At 43.1% G+C, this 14,552-nt stretch overlaps 1 protein-coding gene across 1 annotated transcript in view; it reads right to left on the bottom strand.

Moving 5' to 3' along the window:
• Positions 1–14,552, bottom strand: part of LOC149342305 (retinal guanylyl cyclase 1) — a 136,954-nt gene that overhangs the window by 29,998 nt on the left and 92,404 nt on the right. Inside the window, exons 7-8 of the mRNA XM_089542147.1 lie at positions 2,511–2,654; positions 1,158–1,238 (exon numbers count right to left, since the gene is read on the bottom strand). Coding sequence (XP_089398273.1) covers positions 1,158–1,238; positions 2,511–2,654 — 225 coding nt within the window. The remainder of the gene's footprint in view (positions 1–1,157; positions 1,239–2,510; positions 2,655–14,552) is intronic.

Raw genomic sequence — 14,552 nt, 5'->3', positions numbered from 1 at the left:
CGAACTACAGGCTCGGGTACTCTTAACGACCCGCTTATTCATCGTCAATTTGGTAGTCATTTGTTTTTTCCCAGGATCTTAAATGATTCGTCTGCGCGCGTGGGCTTCTCCACTTTCGCTCAAGACAGAGGTTAATGCTAGGTGTGTTGCTGGACGAGTTGGTTGAGGTACGTCTTGAGAAAAACAGCGCTTGCAGACAAAGGACCAAAACGAGAAGGACACACAACGCGCAGAGCAGTTGGTCCTTGGTCCTCGTCCAGTCCAGTTGGTCCTCGTCCTTGTCCTTTGTCTGCAAGCGCTGTTTTTGTCAAGAGGTTAATGCTGACGCCTTATTTTAAGTCGCATCACCTGAATCACACTGAGATATATAAGAAAAACCAGTAGTAGCACTTCAATAGGCAAACAAGTGTTTCGGCTGCTCTGTAAGATTGCAGGGAGTGCACGACGGCAGCTGCATGGTTGGTTCAGCGCTGGGCGGTACTATAGTGCGTAGAGTGCGAGATTACAAAAATGAGTAGCTGCTAATTGATGCTTTTTTTGGTAAACATGACAAAGCTAATGGTCAGTGGTTCTAATTTTGTAGGCAATAATGAACAAACAAATAATGATTGCGTCGTAGAGCAAAAAAATGGGAGAACTTATTCAAAAGTCTGGGCACAGTCAAACATGTTTGGCAAATATGAAATTGCCGTTTAGAATATATAAATTATATTCCTGACTTTCGACCCTGACTTTTGAAACCCTGATTTTCGACACTGGGTGTCCACTGGCTGCCGTGATAGAAAAAAAAAAATGATGCCTGCACTTGCCACATGACAATGGCATGATTTTTCTTATTGATGCCTTATTGAACGAGTGAAGAAAAAATAAACCGTAAGACTGCATTCCGAAAATTCTCTTGCCCTATTGTGGTGGCATACCTTGCACATATTGTATGCTTTCTTTTTTGCGTTATCAAGCTGCCCAGAATGAAAATAGAAAAAATGCCGAGATGACATTTCTTTGTTTGATGCAGCTCCTCGGAGAAGGCTATCATTTAGGCACGTACGCACCTTTGCTTCAGCGGAGCGAATGGAAGGCACACTATGGTGCTGATAATGTATAAAATGCGCCGGATAGCTTTTGAAAATAATAAAACCATGAGCAGGAGTACTTACAATTTGAAGCTGCTTCATTGCTTTTGTCTTGATTTCGAAAGCTGTTTGGACTATCAGATACTTTAAATAAACCATGTCTCCCTGAAATAAAAAGAAGATCATAAGTCGAGCAGTCAGAAAAATATATTGAGAGCAAATCAAATAGCAGTCAATGTGATTAAATGTTTGAACACGAGCAGATTGTTTTCTTTTTTGCATTCACAATAACACATCCTGCTGCTTTCAATGTCTCTAAGTAATGACTCTTGGCAAAACTACAACACAAAGATGTAAATATATCACGATACACTTTAGAGAGCTCCAACATATGTAACTCGGAGTCGTGGTGGCAAGCCCTGCAGCCGTTGCTTCGTATATTTACGGCTCGCAATACCATGCAATGCACCTCGGAGGTGTAAGGTTGTGTTATCGGTTAATTATTTTTTAACTGCCAATGCAACCCTGTGCGCTATGAGGGACGCTGAAGTCAAGGACTGCAGTAATTCCGGCGATTTTTAACGTACATTGGAATGTCTGCTTTTGGCGTCCCTAGAAATGCGACCGCTGCCGCCAGGATAGAACGAGTGTCTTGCACCCGATAGTCACAGCCTTTTTGAGCTCAGCTTGAAATAAAATGCAGCCACGGTTTCTATGCAACGAATCGTAAAATTTATTTTTAGCTTTCCCCCCGCCCTCGGTCCAGTCTTAGCCCGTCCGGGGCTAATACTGCGGCTCGTAAATGAGTTCCTTCAGTAAAGCACTCGTGTCTTTCCTTAAAAAAAAAAAAAAAAAAAACAGCGACAGGTACCTAGTGGCAAGGACGAAAATTTTATGCAATTCTTCACGTGGTACTCCCAGAAATGTCTATTAATAAGTAACGTGAGGGCCTCATCGCGAAAATTTAGTTTGTCGAGGTAGATGATGCGAAGAGGCCCCCACAAGAAAAGCCTGCCACCGACGCAGTAGTCGCAAAGAAGCGTTTTTTTCAAGAGTGCTGCTAGTTTCGTTTATAAATTGTTCACATTTGGTTTGACGCATCACTTAAAAAAATTATTCAGCCACAGGATGTCACAACGTCTTCATTTTGCTACCCTAAAAGTGGTTATGCATTTCATTAAGCAGGGTAACAACACTTAAAATTATGATTTCCGCTTGAAAACTGCTGCTATAAGTTCATTTGTAGTTAAGCCAATAGGTATCTAAGCATAGTGACCGGAGTCGCTTCAAATGCCTCCGCAGCTATGACTTGATTGCTCCGATGAGGTCATTGACCAATGTATCGTGCCTTATTATGAGCATTTATGGAAACACCAGAAGAGCGCTTTGTGGAGAATCGAAGAGAAACCAACAAACGGGATTGAAACTTGGGCCCACCTTTGCCTTGAGCCTCGCGCAGTTGGGTCGGTCGTCCAGGCTAGCGTGCAGACTCTGCAGACTGCTGTTGGTGTAGGCCTGCCGAAGGGAATCGTGGGAGCCCTTCAGGATGTCGGGACGCTCGAAGTAGTAACCATCGAAGGCCTGCACGGCACGAAAGAGAGGACGTCTTTACCCGCTGAGCTCCAACAAACTTGAGAGAGGCAAACAAGTAAAACAGTAGCGTGTTGACTACGAACAGAATAACTACTACCTCAGATATATTGTTCGACGGTACGTCTCGAAAAAGGACAAGGCGTATCATCATCATCATCATCATCATCATCATCATCATCATCATCATCATCATCATCATCATTTATTTACCCTTAAGGGCTCCAGGGGGCATTACATAAGGGGGGAGGGGGCGAACAGTAATCAAGTCACAACGAACAAAGTTGGAACATAAACTTAAACACATGTAGATACATCTGTGAACACTTCAAAAGAAAAACAAGCGAGTAAGTAGATAAAAAAAAGAAAAAGAAAAAAAAGGGCCTTCAACAGGAATTATTTGGGGAATAAATCAATTAACATCTGTTTAAATTTTAGGGAATTAACTTCATTCACAACACTGTCTGGAAGGACATTCCACTCGGCTATGGCAGTGGATAAAAAATTTTGCTACTCTGAAACATCGGTCGACAAGAAACGGAGGCGAAGGAACGTGGAGGCAGATATTGATGTTCCCAAACGAAGAACCGCCGAAGAAAAACTGAGATAAACTTTATTCTTTTTTTTTTTAAAGAAAAGCATGCCTCTCGTATCGATTTTTCTACCAGACCGTGTCCAGTTCACTTAGAGAGTTCCGCTCAAGTTCGCCCCATCTCTGCAAAGCTGAAAGGGTAGAAAGTGCTGCGTGAAAGAAAAAAAAAAGAAAGCAGTAGATTGCAGTGCCAGTTAAACGTTTTGCGAAATCGAGGCCTGATTGTACCGCTGAATTTTATGCAAGCTCAGAAACAAATTCCAATACAAACTGAAAAAAAAAGAACACTAATGGCGATAGCAAATGTGCAACTTCAATATCATCGAAAATAGCTAGAGCAAGAGCTTAAGACCTGTATAAGAACAAGAGGAGCAAGGGGAGGTATAAAATAAAAAAGTGAGAAAAAATAAAACAAGAGGGAATATGGCGCATACATCCTGCACACAGTGCGAAGCCAATAAATCAACGAAGCGGTATCAAACATTGATACATAGCCATCTGACGCAGTTGTTCGAAGGGTGGACCTGGTTCTCAGGGAGTTTAACTAAAGTGTACTTTACCACGTCGCGGAGCCCTGAAAGCTGCGTTTGTAAGAAACGAGAGAGAAAAAACTTGCGCAGCTAAAATCTCGTTAAAAGTTTCAGCTCTTCTGCGAGCATTATGGACTCTTCGATCAATGCAGGCTGCGGCTTACTGCTTTTTGGTGCAACGAGGTCGCGCAACGGAGCTTACTAATTCTTATGCTCGCAATTCAAATGGCTCACGCAGATGAAGCAAATGCCTAGCAAAGACGACAAGGCAGCGGAGTGTCATTAATTAGTATGGTGGTTGACATTTGTTTACGTATAGCGTGGCTCACGCTGACACACACCCCGTAATTTATATAAGAGGGTAGCCAAAGACTCCATTACACAAGCAAGTAATCATGCTCTCCGCGAGCCACACAGGAGCGGGGAGTGCTCGTCAGTAAGTGGCCGCCTCCGCGGTTGGAGCTAATGGAAATCTCCTGTAACACACGCTTTCATCAAGCATCCCGTAAACGCCGCCCTCGTTGTGTGTGTGTTAAAATTTTCCAGCCTCACCACAAGGCTGTGTCGTGCTTTTCTTTGCACGCATAAGAGTGCGCTAGAAAGGAAGACGGCTGAAGGCCGCTGATTGCTTTGTACGCTTTTACAGCCATCGCCACATAGGACGCGGGTTACTTCGTGTGCGTGAAGTCGGCTTTATTTACTTGAAATGTTATATTCCGACATTTAGGTTAGCTTTCTAAGCTTTCTTTTATTTCTTTCGGGAAACAAAGAAAAATGGCTCAAAGAATCTCAGAAAATATTTGCTCTCATGTTAACATAATCTTTGAATGGCTGTGCTGCAAAAGCCCGATGAGCCGCATATAAAATATAGGCAACCTCCAAGAGATGGTTAACTATGAAGGCGTACAAGCATTCGCGTGAATAAAGCGTGCTAAAATCATCGACCTGGCAGGTGTATCGACCGCTGGGACTGCTATCAAGAAGTAGAATTCTGTGCTCTTGGTAAACTGCACGTTCTATGACCCTGGATGAAACCTGGCCGCGGTGTATTTCTGACAAAATGTTGCAAAAAGTTTAAAGTTTAGCTAGAGGAATGCGTCATGCACTTGCATGTATACCGCTCATGTCTTCCTTGCATCACAAATATTCTCCACAAACCTTCTCATCTTTCTAATTCATTTCGCGCATTCCACAGCTGCGGGAAAGAATTGCTTCACAGGAATGCCTCCCCTCCCCGGTCCCTCCGGAATTTACTGGAATTCGAGAGGAGGGGAGGGGGGGGGGGGAGGTTAAAATCACGTGTTAATCCTATAGCTTAAATTCGGGTACCAATCTGGTTACTAAAAAAAAAAAAGCTTACAAAATTTGGTTTCACCAGGTCATATTTTGCACTAAAGTGCAATATGCCATGAGCGCTCTTTTTTTAGGCGGGACATAAAATACTGTATATCTTGCTGACCATTTTCATAAATCATATCAAAATGGCAGGTTCATCTAAGCACTTTGCCGAACCAGATGTTTCATTTTCATTTGCTACCGTTATTTCGTCTAGTCCATGCCTGCCTTCCTTCCAACCTGAATGCCTTGGAACACTGTGAAAAAATTCGTTCACTTTTGACCATTTAAACGCGAAAGAGCCTTAGAGAAGGTCGTTGTTAGCGTGGGTAGCACTTGATATTATGGCGCCAATAAGCCTGTGGTCAATGCCCGTATTTCAGTATTTCGTTTTAGAAACATACTTTTAAAACTTGACCTCACATTAAGCTGCGTCATGACAACGAAGCTCTTCGTTGTTTAAAATCATCAGTTAATGAAAACCACCTCTTTGAGATAAACACACCACATACGCAAATTTTCCAGCGGTGTCTTCACCTTCGTGTACTTCGAAAATATGTTCTGCGCACGGCACATTTACAGGTATAAGTCGCGTTTAACCTGATTATAAAGAAATCTGCTCGGGGGAAAAAGATCGGGTGACTTACCAGACTCCACTGAAGGCACCTTATCCTCGCCCCTACTGTTTACCGAGATTTAGAAAACAGGAGGGCCCTGCTTATGCCACAGATACTGTTGTCGTCTGCGAAATGATACATAATTTCGTAGATAAAACCAACTAGCGCATTAAAATATAGAGCAAAAATTAATCTTAGGAAGCCATGCTCTTATTTGAGGTGCCAGATTTAATGCTAATAATAAAAAATATCTATTCGAATTTTTATAAGGTGCTCTGAAAGCGATGCTTCTATAAGGTTGTTTTTCGCGACGGACATCATTTTTACTCTTCAGCACAGCTTATTGAGGCATCAATTACTAAAATTGGAAAGCAAAGACGCAAATTAGCTATAGTAGCATTTTTTGCGGCTTATTATCAGCATGAAGTTTCAGAGCAACTGTAGAAAAAAAATAGAAATGCAAACAAAGTAACACGTCTACAGTAGTACTCTGGCATGCGTACTCGTCATTCTGCTTTGCACACTTGCTTTATTTTTGTTTTGAATAGCGTGTCGCAGGAGCTTTAATTTACATTTGCGCTGCGAATAGCCGCACAAAACTAAAGCTGCATTCTCAATGAATGAGTCTCGAGTTACCTGATCATCGGAGAAAACCCACGGGGGAACAGCTCAGTGGTTTGAAACATGGTGCTCTCCAAACAAAACTGACTCGCTCTCACCTCAACGCGGGACAGCATAGCCGACAAAAATTGCGAAATAGATCCTCAGTTAAAACTGTGAGAGCACGATGCAATATTAATGGAAATAACGAAAACAAACGAAATGGCTGCATACCATGAACGTAACAAAACCAGGCGTCCAATCCACCGCCAGGGAAGCACAAACCTTTTTGCGGCTCCGGAATGCGGGCTGATTTTTCTGTTTATACACTACAAGGGTGTAGTTCAGAGCCGGGCAGCACCACCGCATTGCGCGCAGTCGCATTCGAGTCGTTACGTTCGGTTACACCATAATAAACTGCAGCCCACACAGCGGTCGTGTAGTGGAACCGGCTTTCCGCGGACTCATTTCACTCGTTCCCGGCAAGGCGCGCTCTTTTAGACGGCTCGTTAAGAGCGCTTCATTATCCGTCACCGCTGGAGCTGTGTTTTTGCGGAGAGGAGGAGGAAATGAACAAGAGGAAAGGGAGAAGAGAAGGCGCCAGTCCTTAATGCGCTTTCGACTGAGAGCAGGCATGGACATCATGGATGGCTAAGCTTGAAGAGGATTCGCGGGCGTACGTTGGGCAATCGGCGTCAATGCGACTAGCGTCTGTTCCCAACGCAACGGGCGATGCGGACTGTAATTAGGCGCTGGCTTTGACTGGCCTAACTGTTCTTTTTTTGTTTCTTGGTGTGAGGATGGTAATTTGCGCTGCCGCACCTAGTGCAGCTTTGCATCGATTTCGAGAAGAGTGCGCAAGCGAGCTTGGGCTACTGATAGTGCCTATGCGTAATCACCTCTGTTGCACTGTTTGTATACCTGCAGATGGAATCAATGTAGTAGGCTTCTCTTTGCAACAGAGCACCGGATCTTGGCGCATTGTTAGCATGGAGGGCCTATACTTGCGGCTAAATTAAGCAATAGTTACGGGAGGTAGTGGTTAAACGCTGCGTTTGAGGTGCTCTTCGTCATGCAGTGCATATCTGCAGCTATGGCGGCAGGATATTTTCTGCAGTACTTTGGAAGGCGAAGCAGATGAGTTGTTCATGGTTGAAAAACAGGTTCATGGTATATTATATACCCAGGTTTTCGCAATAAAGCCTAAGTTGTGAGTTCAGCGCTTGTCATGTCGTTGCCTTTAGTCTTGTCTCTAGTCTTTTGTGCGCTGTTTTTCAACCATGAACCCATACCAACCCGCCCAACTTAACGTTCTACTAAGATGAGTTGTGCAGTAAGTTATCTAAACTATACTAAAACGGACTTAAAAAGTGAACAATGTGAGGCCTCATTATTCGCTCCATTAAGGCTCAAGTGCAATAGCCTTCTTTGACAGTTCCTAATGGGGAGTGTTTATGTGTGGATTCAGTATGATATTAAAATTTGTAAAACATAATGAAGCACAAAATCACGGTTGTAATTAATTGACTTACGTTTACTGACAATTCGATTCGAAATTAAAACAAAAAAAGGAATCGATAAGAAGACTATATTTTACGCCGCCGCTAATTTATGTTGACGAAAGTTTCGAAATCGATCACTCCGCGGTGTAATGACTGTGAAAATATTCAATACATGTCCTTACTATCGAGCTCGGTTTACTTAAAACAAAAAAATAAATAAAGAAGGTATAGAGATTGGGCTTGTCGTGTATTTCCGGTTCTCGAAAATAACCAACCCACAAAAGTTTGATAAGTGGCCAAAAACTTGTTTTTCTTGCCTCTTACAGCATGCTTTGCCTTGCTCTCCAAGAGCAGTTAAATAAAAAAGAAAAGATAAATATATAAGACCTGCAAGAACTGGAGAGTAACCCCCAAGGACGTTAGCAAACCCGCAGTGCTGTGTCCTATACCATTTCGCTTTCGCCTCCCCCGAGAGCCTATGCTTCCCCACAGATAATGAAGCAAAGGAGGTATGCCACGGCCGGCGAATAACGACCGCGGTCATACTAGGAGACGTAATGGAAGCCGCTCTCGTGCGACAAATGTCCTGAAAAGAACAAAATAGCGCAGTACCATAGCAACCGCAATTGGATTTTTCCTTCGTTTTACTGCTCTCGTTTCTTTTTTTTTTACGAAGAACGTTCCGACCGACCATAGAATGCTGTAATAGGCGAAGAAAGCGAGATCTGTCCGGGTTGCCAACACAATTATGGGGAACGGGATCACCAGGATGATGCCGATTGCGGTTCCTTTCAGTTTCCATCGTTAGATGGCGCGATAGTGGAAGCAGCGCGAGGAGGATAAGAAAGTAAAGGAAAGGCCGAATGAATCGTAGAACACGTAAAAAGAAATCCTTATATAGCAAAACAAAGAGCAGCACAACCCATGAATTTCGGCATCGACACTTGGTAGTGAACTGTTCTGTGACAGCAGGCCGTTCAACTAGAAAATGTAGACGCCCATTGCAGGCACCCACAAAATGAATGAAAAGCTCGGTCACCACCTTAAGCGATACGTTAAGCGTCCCCGAGTGAAAGGGTTCCGTGTTGAACCCTTACGTTCAGTTGTCTTTTACATTCCCACTTTTGGCTTTCTTGCGCATACTATAAATCAGTTTCGAGTTTTGCTGAACTGCTCGTTTCGGGCTCGCTGTTCAATATCAAGTGCCCTTTATAATCCAACAAACTTGAGAAAATACGCTTTTTATTCTTTGCAGCTCGTTTAGATAGCTGTCGTTTAGACAGCTCGTTTAGATGGGTACTGGTCGGATGAAGTGGTCATAGTAATCAGTCCATCACTTCACTAAGCTGCAATGACAAGTACGTCCATGACTTACGCTAGATCATACAAGGGCTCTGTCACTGATTCTCCGAGCCTTGTTCCTCTGCTTGATTTTCATCAAATCTCGTAAATAGTGCCATAAAGTGTGGTAAATAGCCTCGTAAACAGCCTGTTGTAAGCTGTGCCGCTCGAATGTATTGGCGCTTAGTTCGCCTGGCTGTGCGACCAGGACAGCCAGGTATTTCCACTCCGCCATTGTGGTGCCGAAGCCCGAGCAATAAATATCGCTTGTCGTAGCCACATCTGGGCAGCTCGAATTAGTTAGCCAGCTGCAAACGTGCAGTATAAATTAAAGGAAGATTAACAGGCTTTCTGAATCCAGGAGTTAACAGGAGTTAATGGGAAGCGCATTTGCGGGCAATATATGCGAAGTGGAATCGCAGAGTAAAAGAAAGAATATCATAAAACAAGCGTTTGCTTCCATCGAATATGTAAAAAAAAGAACTATTGCTATGCATCAACTGCGTCCAACCCTACAAGCAGAACTTGCGCAAAAGGCCGTTAATAAAAAAATTAGCCACTGCAGTTCAGTAATTATTAAGTCAATAACCAGAACCATTTAAAAAAAACTATTCTTGCGTGCGCAAATAGCTTAGTGCAATGCATTCTACGAAGAATGCGCTATAATGAGTGTATAGTGTGTAGATAAAGAAAAAGAACTCTCTCTGCATTGTGACTGGCGAAATGTGTGGTGACAGATATATTATTCATGAATAGGTTCTAAAGCCTTATGTTTCGTTTACCTATTAACTAGCTACAGAAAAACGGTCACCGCTCTGAAAAAGCCTGTTTTGCATCTGTATTCGCTTGGGTAAGCTATTGCCCGAAACAAGAAAAAAAAGTTCGGGAAAGCCGTAAAATGAATTTACGGTTGATTGACTTTTGTTCAACTCTTACTGATGTCTGCAAAAGCAAACTCATTCTCTGCTGCGCGTGCTGAAGCATCAAGCATGTTCTGGAATGATAAAATACAAGACATGTATGCACACCCTGTTAACAAAAATAGGAAGGAGCGCAGACAAGCAGCACAAAAGCGCAAAAAGGTCCTTCTTCGGATCTCCCTCTGCGACTGAAGAGACTTGAAAGCGCTTGGAAGACGATGAAAAGGCGTCCAGAGTTTTCCAACTTGCACGAATTCAGCATTTGTGTTGCTTTATTTTTTGATGTCAGACAAAAAGTGCGAAGACACACTAAACGGTGTCCGGAATACACAGAAAGAAAATTAAAACTACTCAAGCATGTTATTGTGAGGGGACTACAGTAGGTCGTACAAGCTTAAAAGGATTTTTTTTTACACGGAAATTTTAGCTGTTTAGATTTTTTGAGGCACTGATTTTTATGGTTATTAAAATGGAACTAAGACGGTAAGGTCTGCCGCTCGACTTTGATTGTGCTAAGGATCTACGCTGCTCTTTAGAGCTTAGTGATGGCAATAACTGGGAGTAGTCATGGCATGGCAGTCTGAGCTTTTCGATAAAAGAGCGTTACCACGACCATCGCGCACCTGTGAGAATCTTTGTTAAAGGTTATTCATTACGGCTAAATTAGAAGCTTTACAGCAATAAAGACAGCAGAGAGAATGGGTAATTTTGCAAATTGATCAGAATGCTTAGTTGCGTAAATTACTTAGGGCTTGTTCGTACCGTCAGTGAATGAATATATATTGGGAGGAATAAAGCAGTTCGGGCGTTTAAAGCGAGCTATGCTAATCATTTGCAGCTCGGAGTCAGCATCCTGGGGCTGTCAGAGCCGCCGAGCTTGGTGCGCTTAGAACATGGGAACAGAAGCGAAATAATAAGTACTCTTTCGTACTTAAGCACCAAACATCTCGGCTGTACACTCTGCACACTTCGGGCACGTTACCACTCCGATTCTGATAAGTAAATCAACCAGCGCCACATTGTACATGGTGGTGCTATAGCAGTCAGGTATTTGACGTTAGGCTTGATGAAGATTTATTAATTTAAATACTCTAAAACCCAACAGGGCATTATATCGGGAATGAGACATATAAACTAAAAACTTAACTTGATAAGCAAAATAGAGAAATATATTCGCAGGCTTTCCTTAACAAATAAAATTGAAAAAAGTGTTATACATAAGTTTATTATATAGCACTGCATTCGCAAAACAAAAATAATGAAAAAAACAAGATTACAGTGTATGAAGCAACCAAGCTGTGTTGAAAGTTCTTTTTAAAATTTGATAAATCAATTTAGGTGATGTGATTAGGCAAGGTGTTTGATAAATTCGCAAATAATAAGGGTGAAATTTGGTATCTTAGTGTCTTAGTATTTATCATCGGCTCAATCATAATGAAATTAACGGGACAGAGCAACAAACAAAAGTTATTCGCATACACATGCTCTAAGAGCTGAGAATTATTTGATGGTTGGACGGGTCGCATTTTCCTTCCACCACACGTATAAAATAAAAAAAAGAAATAGATGCAGAGCGTTTCTGTCAAGGTTAAACAAACCAAAACCTTCGAGCAATCAAAGCCAGACCTGACCAAAAGCTTGAGCACTGCTTGTCTTTTTGTACTTCGGACAAAAAGAATAAATGCATTGAAGAAATTGCACACACACAAAAAAAAAACTAAGAAAAAAGAGCGCACATCACCACTTGTTCCCCCGAGATTAGTCTCTGAAAAGGCCAGCCACCTGAAAACAGCCAGCGCAACTCCGCACAAAAGCAAAGCACGCATCCTAAACCAAAAAAAAGCAAAAACGAATCGCACACTGGTATGTGCTCATGCATGCATAAAGGTTGGGGGAGCGAAAACCTCCGAGAACAACTCCGCGCAGAGGGGAGAATGTTTACACTACGCACATCTTCCGAAAGCACGTACGCGGCGTGAAGGCTGACAGCGATGCCGAGCCGCTGTGTGCGAGCCGCAAGATACGTGCGGAAGAACATCGCAGTGATGGCTTTTTGCTTTGCTGTTCTTTTCTTTTATTTCTCTTGGTCTTTGTTTCTGAGCTTATACAAGCGGCCATTTCTGTACTAGCGTCCGTGCCTCGATTCGAGGCACGTCGTTGAAATCGAGGCGGCCAAACGCACCGACGCTATTCACGTACGCATTCTCTCGTCCGGTGCGAACCAGAACGAGTGACAAGCGTCTCCTCCTTTATCTACCCGTGCAGAGTAAACAAGGCTGAGAACAACGCCCAACAGTTATAAAGGGCCCGCAACAAACTCGTCGGCAAGAAATTGCGTCAGAGAAAACTGTGAGACGGACGTTCACCTGCAGTGCATATAAAAAAAAAAAGAAATTACGAAGAAGGTAAGATCCGGGCTTTTATAACAGGGAGGGGAAAGAGAACAGCAAAAATAAAAAAAAGTATGTGATATGTGAGGTCTACGGGCGCTTTTATAACAGCCGCTTCCTATTTCGCGAAACTTTGCTCAGTCATGCGTAAGCGAAGCTTTTCAATCGAGCCGAAGCGGGCTGTATTAATCGAGCTACCAGCATTCTTTGCGCGTTCCAGAGACGTGACGCAAAAATGAAAAGGTGAGGGTAAGGTGAAGAGAAAAAAAATAAAGGATAAAAGTGTAAAGGTAAAAATAAATAAATAAATAAATAAATAAATAAATAAATAAATAAATAAATAAATAAATAAATAAATATCCAACCAAATAGCCAACTATGCAACTAACTGACTAACTAAAAATAACTAGCTCGCACGACAGTCGCTGAAGTGCTTTTAGTTTCGTAGTTAGCCACAAATGGTAAGTGATGATAAGACTCGTAAGCTATGCCCGCACGGAAGCGTGTGCATTTACGCTGGTTCTGCAGTACAGCAAATAAAAAGTACTGCAAAACAATACCTTTATTATGTAGACGTCTACTCTCCACATTTTGTAAGCATATTCTTAGGCCATGTGGCATAACAACAGTTGACGGCTAACAATATTAGTATTTTTTTAAAGCTTTCTGCACCACATTCGGGATGGGTTCACGGATAGAGTAAGCGTGAATTGGAACAGATATTTTTTCACCCACAGACAAGAAATCAAGATATTTGTGAAAACAAGCAAATGGCAGAGCCTCTAAGGCACACAGTGCATTTCATAAAGCGCGCCATTAGCGTCGGTGTAAAGACGAGTTTGTGTATGTGTCCTAGAGGCTTTTCTGCGAACATAAGCTAATGACCAGTTTCGCACTTCTCCCGTCGTAGCTTTATTTGCTCCCGCATAGTACAGAGATAACTTGAACAGTGCCTATCCAGTTTTCTCAGCGTATGCTTGAGGTTAGAACTTTCATTTGGTTTCGAGCAACAGCGAAGAACAAACAATAACGCGACGAAGTTCTCCACCTCCGGCATGAAGCAGTCAACTGATGATGTCGCGATGGCAGCGGAGAAAACGCACCGCTCGCTGCTCACATGACGATTTATTTAATAACGCCGGTAAGCGGCGATGCGACGCCGCAGCCGAACGCAAAATGCTGAGAGTAGCATAGTGGCGTATGACGTCAATATCTGCATATAGTCATGTTTCTTCAGAGATTAAACAGTTGTTAGAAAGCGCTTCGTCCTGTGTGTTCGTGCTATTTTCCATATTTTGATAGCGCAATACCTTCAAGAAAGCAAGTAGTGGCGGGCTTGCGAACACTCGAAAAGATTCTTACCCAGGAGCGCGCACGCAGCAGCATTTGCGCGAGATCGATCCTTAGCGGAGCGCTCTATTTTTACGCGGCTCTCGAAGGTCGTTATCTGGCAGGCTGGAGGGCACCTACGGTGATTGAAGAAAGCGCTGACTTTAAGGCTGCGATGCATGTGGAGGAGCAATACCCGCGTTATCGCAGGATTTGTGCTTTGGCAGACTTTAAGTATAAAACACAACGAGTTTAATCAAAGAAGAAATAGTTGAGCAGCCGAGTCGCTATTGGGAAATTTCCGCCGAGTGCAAGTAGGTATGATTAAGCAACGAACAAGCACTTAAACACGTACGACATTCGAAGAATGAAGAAACAAGTCCACAGCCTTTCCAACCACTATAGATACCCCGTTTCGCAGGATTTCGTTGCCGCATTGGCATCCTTGTGGAATCGCTTTCTATCCGTCTCCAGTGTTTTTTAGTGTATTTTGTGTGCATTGCGGGGACGCCGCCCCCGTCATACGGCGATGGATGTGGATCCTCCTGGGCATCCGACCAGATTGCCGGCTCCTTCCTCGAGTTCTTCGAGGAAGCGTTGCAGCCTTCCCAGTGACCCCGACAGCGAGGATACCATAGAGTACTTCAGCGAGGACAGTACCGAAGGTGAATTTGAGACATACCTGAGCCGCAGGACCAAAAGAAGACTATTAAGAGCCAGCTCCTCATCGAGC

Source organism: Amblyomma mixtum, chromosome 5 (assembly GCF_055824585.1).
Source record: "Amblyomma mixtum isolate Tamu chromosome 5, ASM5582458v1, whole genome shotgun sequence".
NCBI classification, from domain to species: Eukaryota; Metazoa; Arthropoda; class Arachnida; order Ixodida; family Ixodidae; genus Amblyomma; species Amblyomma mixtum.
This window is presented reverse-complemented; position numbering and strand designations above follow the sequence as displayed.